We start from the raw sequence: 18,762 nt of genomic DNA on the forward strand, positions 1-18,762 counted from the left end.
CTTTGAGAATCAGAGGTGAAAACACGAGACAAAGAAGAAGGTTAGGAGAGGACAGACACGTTCCCATCTCTACAGTCCCACAGGAACTGATCCAAGAAGGGAGGGTCTGGATTCCTGTGTCAGCAAGCACACACTGTGAAGAGCATTTCTTCATGAAAGCATTTGTACAATAGTGTTTTTAGCACACTACCTTACATATCAGGCTCTCAAAATATAGTCTGTGGAGCTTCAAAGCTCTAAGTAACCCTGTGATGTTCTCTGAGATCTCAGAAAATAGGAAAACTAAAGTGACAAAGGGAAGGTTGTGCCTGAAAGTAACTTCTTTTTCCATGAGATATTCTTGATATTAAATTAGTCTAAGATGTCCAGATATCTATTACACAGATGTTGCACTATGTTAAACACCATAGGCCTTCTACTGAAATAAAGATGCAGTGAAGACAAGGGAGGTATTTTGTTGACAGTTCAGCATGTTGCAAAGTTATAAAAGGATGGTAAAAAAAATAAATATATATCAGCAGAAGATTTAAGAGGCAAAATTTCCTAAGCAGCCTGACCTTGTTTCTGCAATGAATCTACTGAACAGTAGGTTAAGCAAAGGTCAGGTTAAGCATAGGTTAAGAAAAAAAGCTCCAAGGGGAGGAATGTGCTGTCAGGGTCACCAAGGCTCTGGGACATCAGGGAAGTGTGTGAGAGTCACAGACACTTCAGCTGCAAATGTAGATCATAGTCCCAGGGCCTGGGTGTTCTCCCTGGGTGTGCTCCATCCTGACACCACAGGACACAGCCAGCAGTGAGAGAAGTGCTCTTGGATCTTGAGCCCTGCCTAGAAATCAGGACACACCTGGTCTGCTGAGAAATGCTACACGTGTCAAATAATTAGTGCATCAAAGCCCACCAACATCCATAAACAAGAGACAATTTGCCTACTTTCATAGGCTAGAACTAGAAAAATGAATGTGAAAAGTGGCAAATGTGGTCCTTCCATTCCCAGTCTCTGCACAGCCTCTGATTTAGCATTCTGATATTCTAACTCCTCTGCTAGAGCCTGTCCTCAAGCCCCTGTCCCATGTATGACCATATCCCTGACTTTTCCCCAAAACAACTGGCTGCTCAGTGGCCTCTAAAGGAGCACTGGCTGTCAAAAGACTGTTGGCATGATGGTAGTCAAGCACCCTTTGTGACTACACATTTTCCTACAGAAGCTTCCAGGAGTTAAAGCACAATCCTGGCACTTCTCAGTGTGAATTTGCCCCACTTCACACCTTGTGACTAAATACATGAGTGTTCCTGCAATCCATCTGGATCATCAGTCAGTCACTCCACCTTTTCTTCTTTCCAGGTGGTAACGCAAACAGAGGAAAAGCCAGAAGGAGCTCTTGTGAAACATTTCCTCTCTTCACAGCATGTTACACCACACACTCCTCCCACTGCAGAAAACCAGCGGTGTTAATGTGCTCTGGAAGTAAATTAGGCACAAATAGCACCATGGGGAACTTAAATATTTTGAGTGTATACCATATAATCAGGAAATGCCCACCCTCTTTATCTGTTAGGAACAAGGAAACTGAAAGCTTTGTAATTTTAAACTGCCCGTCAGTTGCTATGAATCAATCAGGCCTCTTGCTGGGGAGAGACAGCACACACAAGGCTGGCAAGATAACAGAGGGTTTAAGCTACACTCCCCATCCTGTCCGAATAGTTTCAGCCCAAGATTCCACATCTGATTCCACCCCTCTCCGTGGCTTCACTGAACCCCCCAAGGGGACTTGAATAGGACACTGAACTTTCCTAGATTTTCAGATTATACCATCACTAATTCTCAGAAATGTCACTAATCTGAAATAAATTTAACCTTGTTTTCAATAGCAAATAAATTTTATAAAAATAATTTAGAGATTTACAGTGACTTAGTCCTTTAACATATTTTAACAAATGATAAAGGAAGTCATGCAAGACTGATATACAACCTCTACATTATAATTTTTTTTGCAATAACCCAACATCCATCCACTTACTACAAAAATCAAAGACAAATCACAGCTACTTTCTCTTTAAAATTTAAGTCCCTTCCTGGAAGAAGCAAGAAGGTGTTGACTTAAATGATAATTACTATTTTGCTAGGAGATAATACAGTTATTGAACAGCAGAAGAGAGAACAGCCATAAAAAGCACTGCCTTGTGCAACTTTATGGACACACGAATAGATCAGTATTTCACTAACAATGGATGCCAAATTGCACCATCCTTTGTAAGATAAAGATTAAAGAATTGACACTAATTCAGTGCATTGGTATAGAAAAGTATGTATGAATATATAAATTCCTCTTCCTTTTTATTGGCAGTTCAAACACAAGAAGCCAGGTCCAAAAGCTAAGCTGTTGTTAAGGGCATGTGGCATGTCCAGGGAGATATTTTGGAGCATATGGGCACCATCCAGGGCAGGCTGATGGTGGGCAGGAAACACAATCCCATGGGAAATCCTCCACATCTTCTGTAAATCCTAACACAGGAGTAGGGCTGTGGAGGCAGAATGACCAAATGCTTCAGTTTGCAGAAGACAGACCTTCATTCTGGATGAATAACATTTCCTTCTGTTTTGTTTCTCACATCAGAGTGTGTTCCTGACTTTCCCAAACTGTAGTCTTTCAAATGACTAAATAAATCATGTGAACAGCCACAACAAAAAAATACACAATTCCCTCAGCCCTCCAGCTATTTGCAAGTAATTTAGTGTTGTGGTGCTGCTCTGCACCAGAAAGCTAGTTTTCAAGAAATGCTTGGGAAATTACAACTAAAATAAACTTCTAAGGGCACTGTAACCCAAAAGCTGAGAACCTGTAAACAGAACCAGGGCAATAATGAGAGGCCAAGACCACGGTCTGGCATGTTTTTGCTCCCAGCTTCATCTATCTGTGGTGATGTACCAGCCTCTATGTTTGGCTTCTGGTCCAAACTGTCCTTTCATTGGTATTTTTCTGTCCCACAGGCTGATGGAGAACACAAGCCTTTGTCACCACCTCACGAACCTGATGCTCCCCAACACTGACTGTACCCTGTGTTGCCCTGGCTCCCACCCTGTCCTTGGGACCACGGATGGTCCTCATTAAGCTGGACCTGTAGGACTGTCCGTGCCTCAGGCAGTTAAAATGACCACCCACTCTCTCTGGTAAACATAGGAATCAATTAACCATTCCTGTCACAGTGTTCTCCTCTCTGCAGTTGCTCATCCCTCGCCGGATGGGCAGAAGATGAACAGGGTCTTGTCCCCTACAGGTGTGCCAGGATGACACTGATCATCTCCTTGCACATTTTTGCAGATCGAACTGGCAAGTCCCTCTGCTGCCTAACAAGGGCAATAAGCCTCAAAAGCAACCACTGTCTGTTTCTCTCAATACCAGATGTGCCTTTATCAGGGTTTGATTTGGGTTAGGCCAAATAACCACTTCACGTTTACTGTTGGTTTCATATTTTTCGGTGGCCATCATGCTTCCTTTACTCCTTCATTGTCAGAATACTCTGGCAGCATAGTGGAATGAAAACACTTGGCACTAACACACTGAAACGTATCTGGCAACTGCAGGCACTACATGCCAAGCACTTGAGTGCATCTTCTAGCAGTAGCAGCAGCAGCTGATTCTCTGGGAAACTGCCTGAGCTCCTGCCTCATTTCACTGCTGGCTGTCACAAGTCTGAGCAGTCCATGAGAACAGCACAGGGTCACAGCCTGCAAATGGGTTTCTTTGCCCTTCAACATCCTGTTTTCCTCCATTTAACTTCTGATTCAGTGAAATCTGATTATACAGCACCCCCTTGGATTATGTACAACATGCATTTTGGGGTCTGCCAGGAGAAACATGCTTCACTTTTGTGATGAGCCAGTGGTGCTTCCCATTTTCCAAATGTCTTTCTAAACCGAATAGCAGCTACAGTGATGTTTCCCAAAGAAGTGGTGTGCCTATTGACTCAAGGGCCAAGATGATGTAGGGAATAAGAAAAGAGACCTCTCCCTAGGCCAGGTTCAGATCCAAAGCAGTCAGCATAACACATATTACTCACCACAAGAAGATGAAGCCCATAAACCAGCAAATACCTGTCAATGAGAGTGGGCAACACTGGAGTGCAGGAATCAGCAGATGTCAGCAGCTCCCTTGTGTCTCAGCCTGGAAATTATCCTTTTTCTGTCCCAAGCTTTTTCTTCTCAAGCTTTTGCTGCCAGAGGCAGGATAACAAGCTTACTCATTATGTACTTATTAGTACATAATGTCAGGACTGCAAAAAAATATCCACATGGCCTTGAGCATGGCTTGTGGCACGAAGAGAACCAGCAAATAGAGAAAAAACCTGGAGGCTGGAGGTCCTGCTGTGATAGGCTGGTCTCTCCAGTGATTTCAGAGACATTTATTGCAAACAATGGAAGAGCGGACTACAAGGAATTATTCTTTATCAGGAAAAAGTAACAAAAAAGTGCCAAAGTGACACAAGCATTTTTCTTGTCTATGCCATAATCATCCACAGTAGACTGAAAAACAAAACAACAACAACAAAAAGAAAACAAACAAAAAAAAAAACCACCTCAGCCCTACCCCAAGACTGATATTTTTATAGTTAATTTATACTTGCATCTAACAAAATAAGTAACATAACTTTCTGTCAAGTGTTAACAAGAAATGACACTGGGTAGCCATATTTTTACAGAAGTTTAAACCTTCTTCTCTGATGCTGCCTTATACCTGTTATTTATACCTATCCCTTACCATGACCAGCTTATACTTTACTAGCAGTATTAACTTGAACTGTTTCTTTAGGTTTAGTCTCGCCTAATTTTAAGACTTACTGTTTTGATGACTTCTTTCTAAAAAAAGAATGAGAGTGTGGCATAAGACAGGCCTGGTCAAAAAAGAATTATTCTTAAATGCTTGCTCTTTTCACTGAAGTGCAATAATTTGCACACAGCAAATCTGTTTTTAATTTCATGATTGAAAAAGAACTAATTATATTCTGGTGTTATATAAATTTTCTATCTCATGGCAAGGAAACTGCAGGTCTGAAGTGTAATCCATGTTTCATTAGTTTGTGTATTCTGCCACAGAATATAATATTACATTCTTAAATTAGTTGGAAGCCACACTGTGCTGCAGAGTATAAAAACAAAAGTGAGGGCTCAAGTTAGGTCAAGCATATTTTGTATAGGTCCATTAAAAATCTCATTCCATTAATATTAATAAAGATGTTGAGATACAAAAGTCCTTCAATTAACATATATTAGGCAGGCAGGCACAAGCATTCAAGTGATCCCACTGTGAACAGCAAGAACCCAGTCCTCAAAGAATAAAGCCCCAGAGTGTGCTGTGTACAGAGAGGGGCAGCCTGAAATGCTAATGCCCAGGGGAGTGAAAAGGCAACACCCCATTGTCTGTGCAAGCAAATATCACTTTATTGCCTCAGCTTCCTCTTCTATGAAGCAGGTTTGTGCAGGGCCTTCTTATTCCAGTAAGACTAATTTCAAGACCTATGATCTTTGTCATCAAACCTTTTGTCTTATACTATTTTTTGGCAGGAACTTGCCGGGCAGCCGCACACGAGATTCAGGAAAGGGATTTTCGTCTCGCAGTACAACTTGTTTGCAGATTTCCCCAGCTTATGAACTAATGTTGTAAAGAAAGAAATTACCTTGCATGTTCCAGAAACTGCTCTGGACAATAATGGTTCCCACGGTACCGAGCTTCAACCATCAAGACTCATTCCCTTGCATCTGACCTGATTATTTGACATTTCTTCACCCTCATTCTTGGTGACTTCCGAGCATGATAAACAATAAAAGGTTACTGATGTCAACCTATTATGAGCCAGGATGTTGTTCTCATCTAACACAGAGTAAAGCCAGCACTGAAGCTTAATTAATACATGTTTGTAAATTGTGCTGAGCTGCAAGGCATTATGATTTCAGGTTTCTTCTGTAAATGTTTACCTCAGAGCTTTAGTCAATGCTCCACTGTCTGAACCAAAGATAAGTTCTGCTTCCATCAGCTATTCACATAGCTGGTCAAATCACTGTCAGAGCAAATCAATAGGAAATTCCTTTAGCATACTGTAATTTATGGTAGACCTGCAGCAACAGAATTGGGATTAAAATGGGATGAGAAAAGGCAAGAAAGAACCAACATTTCTGCTCCCAGTGACATGATCAAAAAGACAGAGGAAAACCTTGTTTGTAATGGAATTATCCATTAAAGTTCAATTCAGATACCGTTTAAGGGCTAGTCAGAGCCTTCCTAACACAAAATAGAAAAAAACAATATATTGCAGTCTGAGTTTCAGCTGCTAAAACTCACTGTAGGTCCACTGCCAGCTCCCACTGCAGAGACAACTAAATTTAACCCCTCTCCTGCCAGCTCACTGAGAGAAGACCATAACAAAGTGGGGCACACAGAGCTAACAGCTCCTGTATGTGGTCAGCAGTCAACTCAGAGGAAACACTCTGGATGACTAAAGGCTGCTGACATTAGTGGGGCTGTTGTCAGGTTACCACTGGACACTGCAAATTCCAGAAAGAGAAAGCAGGTACCTTCTAGAAAATCCCTAGAGAGCTGTAAGTCAACAACATTGCCCGTGCTCAGGAGAGAATGAAATCAAATGCAAATAGCTCTGAAATGGTCTTGAAGAATTGACTGATGTGTTATGGGCATCACTGCTCTGGATGCTTTTGCTTAGCATGGCCCCAGCTTTTATCTTTCCCTCATCCGTGGGCTGCAAATTTCCAAACCACAGGCACTGAAAACAGTCTTTAGACCTCCAGCCTTCTCTCCTGTTTGCAGTACTGGGCAGCAATCCCAGTGATCCATCTACTTTCAATGAGTACGGGACATGCTGTACATCAGACACACAAACCCATCCCTAAAAAGTTGCAAGTCAGAAAAAATTATCTTAAATACCTTGTGGACTTAAACACAATACAGTGACAAACAAAAATCATAGGTGCCCAAAGATCTGAGGGACTTATCAGAGCTGTGACCATCCAGTGACCATCCAGACCAGTCCACAGTGAATCAAAGTCAAGTCTCCAACTGAGTGCAAGTGTGCAAGTCACAAAGCTGTCACCATAATCAAGGCACTGGTTCTGCCGAGAGGGTAAGGAGGGAATAAGCCTGGAAAAAAACCAATGTTTAAGACCAGTTTTGACATCACTTTTTGCTCAAATTAAGTGGACTGTGTGTCAGGATCAGGGCACAACCAAGGCACTCCTGTGCTCCCCACTCCACTGCCATGTGTCAGGTACAGAGCTCCAGGAGTGGGCAGCTTGAGCTGGAATTGAACTACAGTTTCACAGACTGTCACTGTGTTTTGGGTAAACAAAAGCCTTTACACACCAGGTCTACAAACCTGGTACCTTCCTCAAACACTTCTGAAGTGAAGGAAGGAGAGGGGAAAGACAGAAATAAAACCTCGTTTAGGTTAATTGTTAGTGACTATAAGCTGCTATTAGTTATTTGAATCTGCCTCTAAAAGGAGAAATATTTCTGATATTTCTCAGCACAGCAGTTCACAGCTGTGCAGAAGAGAATACTCTGCCTCTCGGCAGTGGGGATGGTATGGTCCAAATGAAAATAGTGGTCCAAATGAAAATAAAAATCCTCATGACATCAAAGACATCCTATTATGAAGAGGTCAAGTCTGTGCAGACAGGTCATCCTCTTCTGACCCTCATGAGGGCATCTGTCTATAAGCTTCTCTCTAATGGACTAGGGAAAGTGTGGGAACTAAGTTTTGTGGAAAGACTTTGCTACAGCAAGAAAAACGCTGATGTTACAAGTATAGAGAGAGTCTTGCCTTTGGAAGTGATGGTGAGACTGCAGCTTAACAAGAAGGGCCAGGATGAACTGTCTACCTCTGTACAAATGGATGGCTCCCTGTTCCTGGAACCACTCTAAAGGTGCAAGCAACAGTGCTCACAACAGCCTCGAGTCTGGCTGGAAATACACTGACAAACCATTTCCATGCTCTGCTGGAGCAAAACCAGGGCAGGCACAAGTGACAGAGGACCAGCTCCTGTGGGTACTTGAGAGCTGCTGTGCATCCACAGCCCACTGTGTTCAGTCTGATGGAGTTAAAGTGCTCTCAGGGACACAGTGCTTCCTCTATGTATGCTGCAGGTTTTTAAATATAAAACCAGGAAGAAATGCAGCCTCTATTACTTTATCCATCAAGCAGAAGCAGGTTATTTCTCATCATTAACCCTCTTTAATTACATTTCTTACCTATCAGGAATCAGTAGTGTCAAAATGCCTGGGATAACACTGTCTTTGTCTCACAGAGCTAAAGGCAGAGTTAAACAGAAAGCTTATCAGACAGATATGGAGAAGGGCAATCAATAACCTAATCTCACAATTCATCACAGTCAGTTCAATGTTGAGACCAGAAACAGTGTCTTGTATTTGCCTAGTATAAATTAAAATATCCTCAAGAATATTACTTTTCCCCATTGTCACCTCATTTTCCTGTAGAGATTTTTCTCATTTTCATATTTACCATATTATGGACTAATGGAATAATAACGGAAAAATGTTCATCAAAACAGTGGACAAAATTATGATCCTGTACAACACAGTTTGTGTTTTATAAAGGATGGAGATGCAATGGTGTGTGAATATAAAGAAAGTCAAAGAACTCATGCCAGATGCTGCTCATGTCATGCTGGTATAATGGCAGAAAACATAAGATTTGTGTACTAGCTTCTGGGTGGACTAAAACCAGTTTTAAGAATAAGAAAAATCACCAGCTCTCTACTTAGTTTCTCTTGAAGGTCCCACTGGGACAAATTTTGTCATACTTTTACAGCTGTAGATTCCTAAAGGAGCCTCACTACAAACAGCAATTATTTTGTACCTTCACCAGCAGTCTAGCTCACTGAGTTTGATGGGAGTTTGGTTGCATAAGAACCTTGGGATTTGTCTCAACATATTTAATTGGACTTAAAGTGTGAGCTCTAGGAATAGGAGGCTGTTGTTACACGAACTTACATGATGCTAATACAGGGTGCAATTAAATGACTACAAAGACTGAGTACATGAGTTGCCCTGCCTGCCTCTCAGGTGGCCAGACTGCATTAAGCAGCTTTAATTTTGTGGCTTCTTTGATACTTGGAGCAAAGTCCTGCCCTCAGACAAGCACACACAATCTCCACTGAATTAATACATCTCCTGTATATCTCTCAGTGCTACATCTAACCCTTTCTCCAGTCCTAGACTCCTCTGACAGCTCAGCGAGTGTAACATGATTCATCCTTCCCTCCTCTTTCTCTTCCCTTGACTAGACACTAATAAACATAACAGAACTTGAGACAAGAGAAAGAGGCCCCTTACAATGACAGATTCAATCACATCCTACCAAAACCAGAGGAGGGCACCACTACTTCTTCTAATTAAGGTACATAAATAAATGGGAGAGAATGGCCCACATTCACATCTGGTGCAAGCAGGTGCAGCCTCTCAAGCCTCCATTCTAAGGGGTTTGCTTAGGGCTAAATTTGGTCTGAACAAAAAAACTGTGTATTCTATAGTTTTAAGGGACCTGAACTGTTCCGCTCAGCAGTACTTGTTTTCTCTGACCCAAAACACACACAGATCTCCTCTGGGACTCGATGGCAGGTAAGTCCCTTACGTTGTACGAGTGGTTTGCTCCTCTGGGCACATGTGTAGTTCTTGCTCTACACCCTCACCTGTCTCCTGCACCAGCAGTGCCCCCACAAATGCTGTATAACAAACTACTCACTCATTAGGTCACCAATCCCTGTGTTGTGCATTGGACTACAGTAAAACTTGTTTGACTTTGCAAGAGAGTTCTTGTTCACAAGGGAAACGTGACTCCTGCTCCTAAATGCAGAGCCACAAGTTACTTTTGAGAGTGTCTCTAGAACACAGCTGGACACCTCTGAGGTTCTCTTGTACTCTGCCCTGATTTACTGTGTGACTGCAAACAACTCACTGTATACAGGAGATTCTGTATACAGAAACATAAAGTAAGGAGACAAAAACTGGCAAATAGAGACAACACAGGGATACACAGACTAGGAAGGCAGCAGTGAGGCTTTTAGATGTCATCATGGAAGCAGAGTTAGAGATGCTGAACCTACAGCAGCTAGTAGATATTGTTTTTATTGCAGATTAAATAGCACATGTGGATGAGAATGGGCAAGAGGAACGAGGTAGGAACACAGACACAACCACACTGAGTAGGTCCTAAAAAAACAATTCCATATTCTAACAGTGGCCAGCATCATCTCCTTCAGGAAAACAGAAAAACCACTGCATTCTGTGGATTTGACACAGTCTGCCTCCCAGTTAGCTAGCTAAAGGTAATTATAAGTAATAATGAATTACAAAATAATAATAGTAATAAAAAAATAATTAGAATAAGCAAGAATTAGCTCAAATCAGGGGTTTGGAGGAAAAAAAAGATTGAATTTGGAAAGAACGAACAGTTTGAATTGGAGAATGTAAAAAGGGAATGAAGCAACAAGAGAAACCAGTGGCCTGGATGTAGCAACTGGGAGAGGACAAGGGACTGAAGGAAACTCCAAGAAGTCATGCAGGGATAACAGAAGAGGTTTATTAAAAGCAATAATGAATATCAGTGGAGAAAGAAGTTGAACATTTTGCATTTCTATTCAGGCCACATTAAGATGATGTCAAAGAGAGAAACCAGTTGTGTATTTACTAACATAAACAAACTCATTGACCCGAAGGTGTAATAGTTAAAAAAAAAGACCCTTGAGAGTGAGAATGTATTAACAAAATATATGAAAAACATTATCACAGCACTGTGGAAGGAAGGTATGATGTTCTCCACAGACAGCCCAGAACACAGTTTTCATTTAAAAAACAAGTAAAAGCACAGCTTTCTTGCTGCATAACAGATGCCCCAGCAAGCAAAGGATGCTGACTGAAGCACAAAGGGCAGAAAACAGAAAAAAAAGCAAGTTTCCATTTGAAAAGCAAAGCACCTAAACATTTTGATCATGAAAAGAGGAACTACTGTAGTAAACTTGTGCACATCCTCCTGAAATGCCAACTTACTGTATCAGAGCACGAAGAGCACAGATCCAGTTCTGCCTTCTGACACACCAAGAAAATTGTGTTGACTGATGGAAACATTTGGTCTCAAATCAACAAATCAGCATAGAAATGTAAGGCCTTCCTGTCAACTAAGCCATTAAATCATAAGATACACACAACTCTTAATGGATCTATAGCAAGGCAAGAAATTCTTGCTCCTTTCCAGTGTTAAGGTCATCCTGCCTAACAAACCATTTCATATAGACTCTCTCCAAAGTCTCCTCTGCAGGCAATAGCAGATAACAGACAGCTGAATGACTGAATACTCTAGGTCATCCAAAAAATTAGATCAAAGAGTCCCTGTAGTCTATTGAAATGCAATTGCTTCCAAATCACATTGTGGTGTTCCAGGCTTGAAAGAATGGGTCACTGCAGCTTTATTGTAGAGAAGCTATTGCTAATGAAAGGAACAATGGAAAGATTAGTGCTACCAACCATATAGAAGAAACACCACTTTCGGTTTAATTGCAGTGAACAAAGCAAATAGGAAAGAAGGGCAACCAAGTGACAAAAGTAGTTGGTGCAAAAAGGATATAGAAGCTATTCACAAGGTTCTCTTGATCAGAGCACAGCGTCCAGACTTAACATATGATTACTGAATTTGGATCACAGTGAGAAGTGACGTGGTTGTCATTACAGACAGCTGACGACACGTTTTTAAGGGGGCAGCCTTGTAAACTGAAAGACAGAATCCTGTTGATAATTTGCCTGAGATTCATTAGGTGCACTGAAATTAACAGATAGATAAAGGAACAATTATACTTTGGGATACCTACTCTACAGGAGATTACTGTAAGTAAAGGTTTACTTCATTTACCAGTTTAAAAATAACAATTAAGGTGAAATCTATTGAACCTTGGAACTAATTAAAGAGAGATTCTAATTGCTAATAATCTAGGTACTGCCAGAATAAATCCGTTCATGCCACAATATTTATTCTCTTTTGATCAGTTTCTGGATCTTTCCTAAGTGAAGCTTACCAGTCATAACAACCTCTGTGTCGAGACAGTGGTAAAAGATCCATTTCAGTCTCAGTTAAGATCACCACATTCTGTTCCTCTGTGACCTGAGGCAGGCTTGAACCTTCCTTCTCCAGACAAGACTTGACAAGCCCAACTTCACTTAGCTCAGAAAGCATGTTAAAAACCAAAACGTGACCAAACAGGGGGGATCACCTAAACTGTACCTGTGGCATGTAGGTAGAGCATTTCCTTTAGAGGAAAAGGCAAAACACTGAAATAAGTGAAAACAGGGTATTTTGTGAGTAAATCTGGTAAAAAGTAGCAATTGTGAACACGAGGCTTCCAGAGAAACAACTAAGCACATCCAATATTAACAGTTCAGCACTAACAATACAACTTTAAAAGCCAAAGAAAGCTTCATTCCAGTTCCGGGCACCTGCTCCAAACTCCCACTTGCAACTGTTCAAGTGAACTGTAAGATACTAATTCCTCTAACTTGCTGAGAAAAAAAAAAAAAAAAAAAAGAAAAAGAAAAAAGAGTAAAGCATTCAAAATATAACCCAGACCACTTCAACCAGTTATCAACAGCCCTTCCTAACGAACAGGCTTCTCAAGTCACTGATTCCAGTTTCAAAGGAAACACTGGCTGTCTCAAGTGCTCCTTCTTCGGTCCCATCACACAGTTCAATAGCCCTTAGAGACAAGTACCTTTGCAAAACAGATTTCTAGAGGGTGACCCAACATATCCTCTGGACCTCAGTCAAGCACAAAGCACACAGATGACTTCATATACCAGTGCTAAAATGACACTGCCTTACTCTGCCTCCACAGCAGACTGCTTTGCAAGTGCAAGGGTTTAAGCTTAAAAAACATCCATAACTATTAATTCTGTAGATGATTCTTCTAAATTGCATCGGTACAGACTTCTCTGCAGGCAATGAGCACTGTCAAACACACTTTGAAAAAACCACTTGGGAGTGACAATTTTTCATGAACTTTGATGACAGCCATAAATGGAAAATATGCAACGATAATATTTAACACATTCATAAGAGATCAACTCATCAAGACTTGTAAACCCAAATAAGGCTTGAATTATCAAAGGAAACAAAGGGAAACTGGTTCATGACTCCCGCTGAGCTAGGAAATTCACCCATCCTTAAAGCAGTTGACAAAACTAGGTAAAATAATATTTTTTCACAAGCTTCTGGATAGTTGTTGGGGTTTTTTTCCTTTATTCATAGGAGTTCACAAAGGCAGGAAGAGCTTATACTTCAGAGCGAGCAGAAATGTATAGACTATCACAAGCCATAACAAATTGTTATGGGATAATTACTAGGACTACCAGCCAGTCTTCTGTTTGTTTTTTCCCCTGAAAGACTGTCATCAACAAATACAAAGGGTGTGATGTTTTCCCTGAAAGGCTGTCATCAACAAATACAAAGGGTGTGATGCAGTTCACTGGCTTTAACTAAATCTCTTCTGTTAAATGCAGTAGCAACTAGTGGTGCTAGGAAAATCAGCAAATGGTGTATGGTACCCTGAATATTATATGAATTACATTCCTTCGGCTACTATTCCACATATGAAAATACTTTTAGTGCTGATTTGTTTTAAATAGACACTTACCAAGCCTACACATGTAGATATTGCTACCGAAGAGGTGCTATCATTCCTTATAAATCCCTGGTAGAAACACTGCTCAATGTCATGTTCCTGAGAATTTGACACTCCATCTTTCCCGAGTACCTGGACAATAAAACTGTTGCTTAAAATGGTCGAAGGTTTAAGTTCTAAGTGAAGTTCCTGTCCAAATGCTGAAAATTTGTAGTGCAAGGAACTCTTTGAACTCTGAGTTGATCTCTTTCTCCTAGTACTGTGCAAAACATCATGTGAAATGTACGATCCGCTGGAATCCACTCTGACAGGTGTCACAAACACATAATCTGTAAGGATAAAAAGTTAGCCATCAGCTTTGGTATCCCACAAACCAGGTAAGCACCACTCTGACCCGGGGAGCACCAGGCATTCACTCTGGGATGAAACCTTCCCTCACTCAGGGACTGGCCTGAAAGCTCTGCAGGCTCTGTGTGTGCAGCCTTGCCTGCATAAATTCACCCCTGTTAAGTCTCACAGGCTCTCAGACTGTGTTTGTTTCTTTTGTGCCCCACTGAGAGGCACAGACTAACTAGCATAGCTGTGAACATTCCCACAACGGCTCCTCTGAAGACATTTGTCATCACCAGCAGATCTGTAGACTTTCCCCTCCCCCTGTATTAATTGCTGTCAAATGTGAAGGCCGTTCTGGTTTGAGAGGCTTTTTCCTTCCCTAAGAATGCAGCAAATATTGTATCACTGTAGGGATAACCATGACTGAGACTTTGCAGAACTACACCACTTGTTCAAATGGATTAAAGGATTAATTTATTAATGCCTTAACTGAGTGAGACCTCATCTCTTTGTAGTGACTTGATTAGACTGGGTTTCAAATTGTAACTGACCTTCAGCAGAAAGAGATTACATCCTACCTAATAACCTTTAGTCAACCATCGCTAATTGCATGTCAAAGAAATGTATTGTTTTGAATAAAACGTGAAAAATTACAAAACTATTTTTGAGAATGCTGAGATCTACTCAAAACCACTTAGGAAAGGGGAAAAAATAGAGGCCATGATTCACCTGGCTGTGTGTGTCTTAAGCCTGAAGTAATTACCATTGGTGTTGACCTAGCAGGGATTACTTGTGTCCCAGAACCAGGGTATGAATTTTATCTGTTTCCTGAACTAGGATCTTTGCACCTAGTCCTGGTTACACAAGTAATTATGCTGAATAAACTGCTTTCCAACCCCATTTTAATTTTTGGGCTGTATTTCTCTATGGATACTTAGATGTCCATGCATTTAACAAAACAATTAATTTCTCTTAGTAAATTGAAATAACACCATGTAAAAAAGAGGAAAACCCCTTTATTCTTGTGTTGTAACAGATGTTGCAAAAACTATCAATCTCTTTGCCTGAATAGACTTTATTGGACACACATTAAGCTGAGAACATAACCACTGATAGGTTGTTTTCCCTTAGACAGTGGAAACAATACATCAAGAGCTTTCACTTTCCTCTAGTGGTGTTAATCAACAGCAGAAGTTGAGGACGCTAAGAAGGCTGGTGGCCAAAAAATGTGAGCAGCTGCTAGAGAGAGGGAATCCCCAGTGAGCAGAGAACAGGGTGCAAGAGGGTTTTCCTTTCTGCACCCTGGTGTGGTTCTCTATTGTACTTTGTTTCCACTCACACCCAGTAAAAAGCATATACTGCACTTCAAACATCCCAAAGTCATCAGCATCTACATGTTAGTCCCTGAGACCTGGGAACAAACAGCTCCTGAGCTCCTGCTCAGAGGAGTCCTTTCTCTCCAGGTTTGTTTTCACTCAGCCTGCATTGCACGGCTCCTTCCGCTCTCCCACCCAAATATTTTCATTACTTTTGTCTCACTGCTTCCACAACAGACACATGAGGTTCTGCTGTTGCGGCTACACACACATTCATCTTTCTAATCACACATGGAAATGTGGATGTATTTACTATCCCATTCATTTGCTTTGCTGTTACACGTAGTTCCTTTCAGCTTTAACACACGGGGCTTAACAAGTTAATCCCTGCCCATGGTTCGCTATCCCGCAGCAGCCAGCCTGCCTGCACTTTATGCTCCCCAAACACTGCGGCTTCTTCCTTTTAAATGCTCACTCCACCGAAAAAAAAAAAAAGCATCCATGCAAATGTTCACATAGACAGACACAGAAAGAGCTATACAAACCATGAGTCAATTCACTGATGCTGTCACTGGTTAAAGTTGCTGCATGAGACATGCAACAGAGGCAGCACAGCTGAAGGGTCTGCAAGAGAAAAAAAAAATAAAAAAAGAGAGAGAGAAAAGGAGTATTGGGCGAGATTTCCTCCACAAGGGAAGGCAGAAAGACAAGGCACCAGGGACTGCAGTAACCTGGTACGGTAAAGCACACTAGGCGACTGCAAAAGAAAAGTGCTCTCGACCTGCCTTTACAGTGCTTCCAAGCCACGGGAGAGTCTGGAATTGCATGGAGCTGCCGCCGCCGAGGATCGCGACAGGTAAAGTCCAGACGGCCAGCAGGAGACAGTCCATGTTCCGCCGCGCACCTGGCGTGTGCTACCTGCCCCCGAAAGCGTGCGGGCGAGCCCGGCCGCCCCGCATGGTCACCTGGGCGCTGCCCCGCAGCCGCTCGGGCGGCCGGCGGAGCCCGTGGAGCGGCGCCCAGGTGAGCGCGCCCCGGCCGGCCCAGCGCTTTAAGCCGGCCCAGCGCTCTAGGCTGGGCTTTAACCCGCCGCCGCCGCGGGGCAGCGCTGCCTCCGGCACCGCGAGTGCAGCGGCCGCCGCCCGGGGGGCGACGCGGAACGGGCGGGCGGGACCAATGGGGAGGAGCGGGGCCGGGCCGGGGGAGGCACCTGGGACCGGGAATGGGGCGGGGGGATCGGCCGCGGGACGCGGGGAAGGGCCGGGCTGGCGCACCTGTGCGGATGTGCGGGGGGCGCGGTCCGAGGGGTGAATCGCTGAATCACAGGATGGGTCAGGTTGGAAGGGACCACAGTGCGTCGTCTGGTCCGAGCAGGATCGTGCCAGAGCACATGGCACAGGATCGCATCCAGGTGGTTCTTGAGTATCTCCAGTGAAGGAGGCTCCACACCTGCTCCGATCTCTGTTCCAGTGCTCGGTCACTGCACAGGAAAGTTGTTCTTCCTCATGTTGAGGTGGAACTTCCTGGGCATCAGTTTCTGCCCATTCCTGTTGATCCATTGCTGGGCACCACCAAGAACAGCCTGGCTCCATCTTCTTGGCACCCCTCCTTCAGATATTTGTAGACATTGATGAGGTCTCCTCTCAGTCGCCTCTTTGCAAGGACCAGAGATTTGAGGGTGCTGGACCAGCCATGCAGCTTCCCCCACTCACTTGAAGATAACTTGTGCTGTTATTTTCTGTTATTTTTAAAAGTCGCTTCATGGGCCAACAAAGAAACAATTCACATGAAGATCATGAAGATTATGGTGCCTGGGAAACAAACACAGCTGTGACAGGCACAAGCAGGTACTGGACACTGAGCACTGATGTCCATCAAGGAGCTGACTTGCACGCAGTGGCTCTCACACTGAGCCAACACAGCATCAAGATCTGGTCCCACCCTATCTAGCTGTGCTATTACGCATTCCCTTCTACAGAAAACTTCAGTAAAGAATCAAAGACCTAAATGATCTGAAAGCAAACTGAGCTATTGAAGTGAATGTGACTGGTCCAGGCTGGAAATCAACACAGAACTTGATTCTGATGATTTTGGCTGCACTTGGAGAAGTGTCCCTCACCTCATGATCTCCCTTTTGTGCCAGAGAGTGGTCTACTATGTGTCTCAATCCAATCTCACTCAAAATCTTCCTTGTCCTAGGGTCACATCGTGAAAATAAATGGTAACTGTGTCAGTCTAAGGTGCCTTTTTGCTCCAGTTGGCACAGGAGCTGGACAGTACAATGGAAGCTGAGGTGAGAGGGAGGTTATCTCCTTTACTTGCCTCCTCCACTGAGTGTCTCATGGTAACTAGTCTGGGGCAGTAGATTAGACTGATCCGAGATATTTTCCCTTCTAAAGCATTTCCTGTCTTTAAACATTAAGTTCCCAGGTGTGGAATTTCTCCTTCACCTCTCTCTATTTCCCAGTAGGTTTTACATTATCACCTCGCTGAATATATTATGATAAAGTTTCGAGATTCTTTTGTAAAAATGCACCTGACATCTCCCACTGAGTGTATTCAAGTGAAATAGCTGGCCACGGGTTTACAATGGTCCCAGTGGAGCAGAACACATAAAACATGCTGTGCATGGCAGATAAGAGGAGAAAAATAGAAAATTATTGAGCTGTTATTTTATTATCGGCCCTCAACACCCTGAACAGACAGACCTGACTCTTTGCAGTAGACTACCTGACTGTGAACACTGACATTTAATTTGCTGTGAGGGGAGAGAAATAAATGCAATTCTCTAGCAATTACAAGAATTGTTTAAGAAATAAACCCACAACTTTTGCCATAAACCTTGCACCACTGAAAGGGGGTTTGCTCTGGATTTCTGTAGAGTTAAGATTTCACCCTGGGGATTTATAGTTTCTGGGTATGATCAAAGAAGAAGAAAAAAATGTGACACTGCTTTGCATGACTATAAATGACATGCGTCTGAATTTGAGTTGGCATTAGGCAGGGGACCCCAACCTTCCTTGGCCTGTAGGCAGCAACACTGATCAGTTAACATGCTCAGACAACATCATACTTTGCTCCCCGAGTCAATCAAGGTCCCAGCCGTGATGGCCATAAACATCAGAGAATCCTGCAGGCAGCTCGTTCCATGTGCAAACACACTTACCATGCAAAACATCAGAGAACTAAAGCTCCACAGTCAGCAGTGGAGTAAACAATGCAGCCAGAGGGGGGTTTTCCTCCCCCCACTTCCTAGCAAGTCCCACTCCAGATGACCAGCAAGTATATATTCCCTCAGAGACAGTCATTACCATGCCACAGTCTCACTGGGCTCTATTCTCCCTAAGCTGTCAGGCTGGATGCTCCCACCACTTTTTTATACTGATCAGTTTTGTCAGGTTCTCAGTAGATCTTTATTTT

At 42.7% G+C, this 18,762-nt stretch overlaps 1 protein-coding gene across 2 annotated transcripts in view; it reads right to left on the minus strand.

Annotated features, from left to right (window-relative positions):
* ADAMTS18 (ADAM metallopeptidase with thrombospondin type 1 motif 18) overlaps positions 1-16,371 on the minus strand; it is a 79,235-nt gene extending 62,864 nt beyond the window's left edge. Inside the window, exons 1-3 of one of the 2 annotated variants that reach the window (XM_027744745.2) lie at positions 16,128-16,371; positions 15,888-15,966; positions 13,706-14,022 (exon numbers count right to left, since the gene is read on the minus strand). In XM_027744745.2, coding sequence (XP_027600546.1) covers positions 13,706-14,022; positions 15,888-15,966; positions 16,128-16,232 — 501 coding nt within the window. In that variant the 5' untranslated portion in view covers positions 16,233-16,371. Of the gene's footprint in view, positions 1-13,705; positions 14,023-15,887; positions 15,967-16,123 lie in introns of both variants that reach the window. The other variant, XM_027744748.2, reaches the window with a different exon arrangement.
* Between the last annotated feature and the right edge of the window lie 2,391 nt (positions 16,372-18,762).

The sequence above is a fragment of the Pipra filicauda genome, unplaced genomic scaffold (genome assembly GCF_003945595.2).
Source record: "Pipra filicauda isolate LSUMZ 115617 unplaced genomic scaffold, ASM394559v2 scaffold296_size2174093_pilon, whole genome shotgun sequence".
In the NCBI taxonomy this organism is placed as follows: domain Eukaryota; kingdom Metazoa; phylum Chordata; class Aves; order Passeriformes; family Pipridae; genus Pipra; species Pipra filicauda.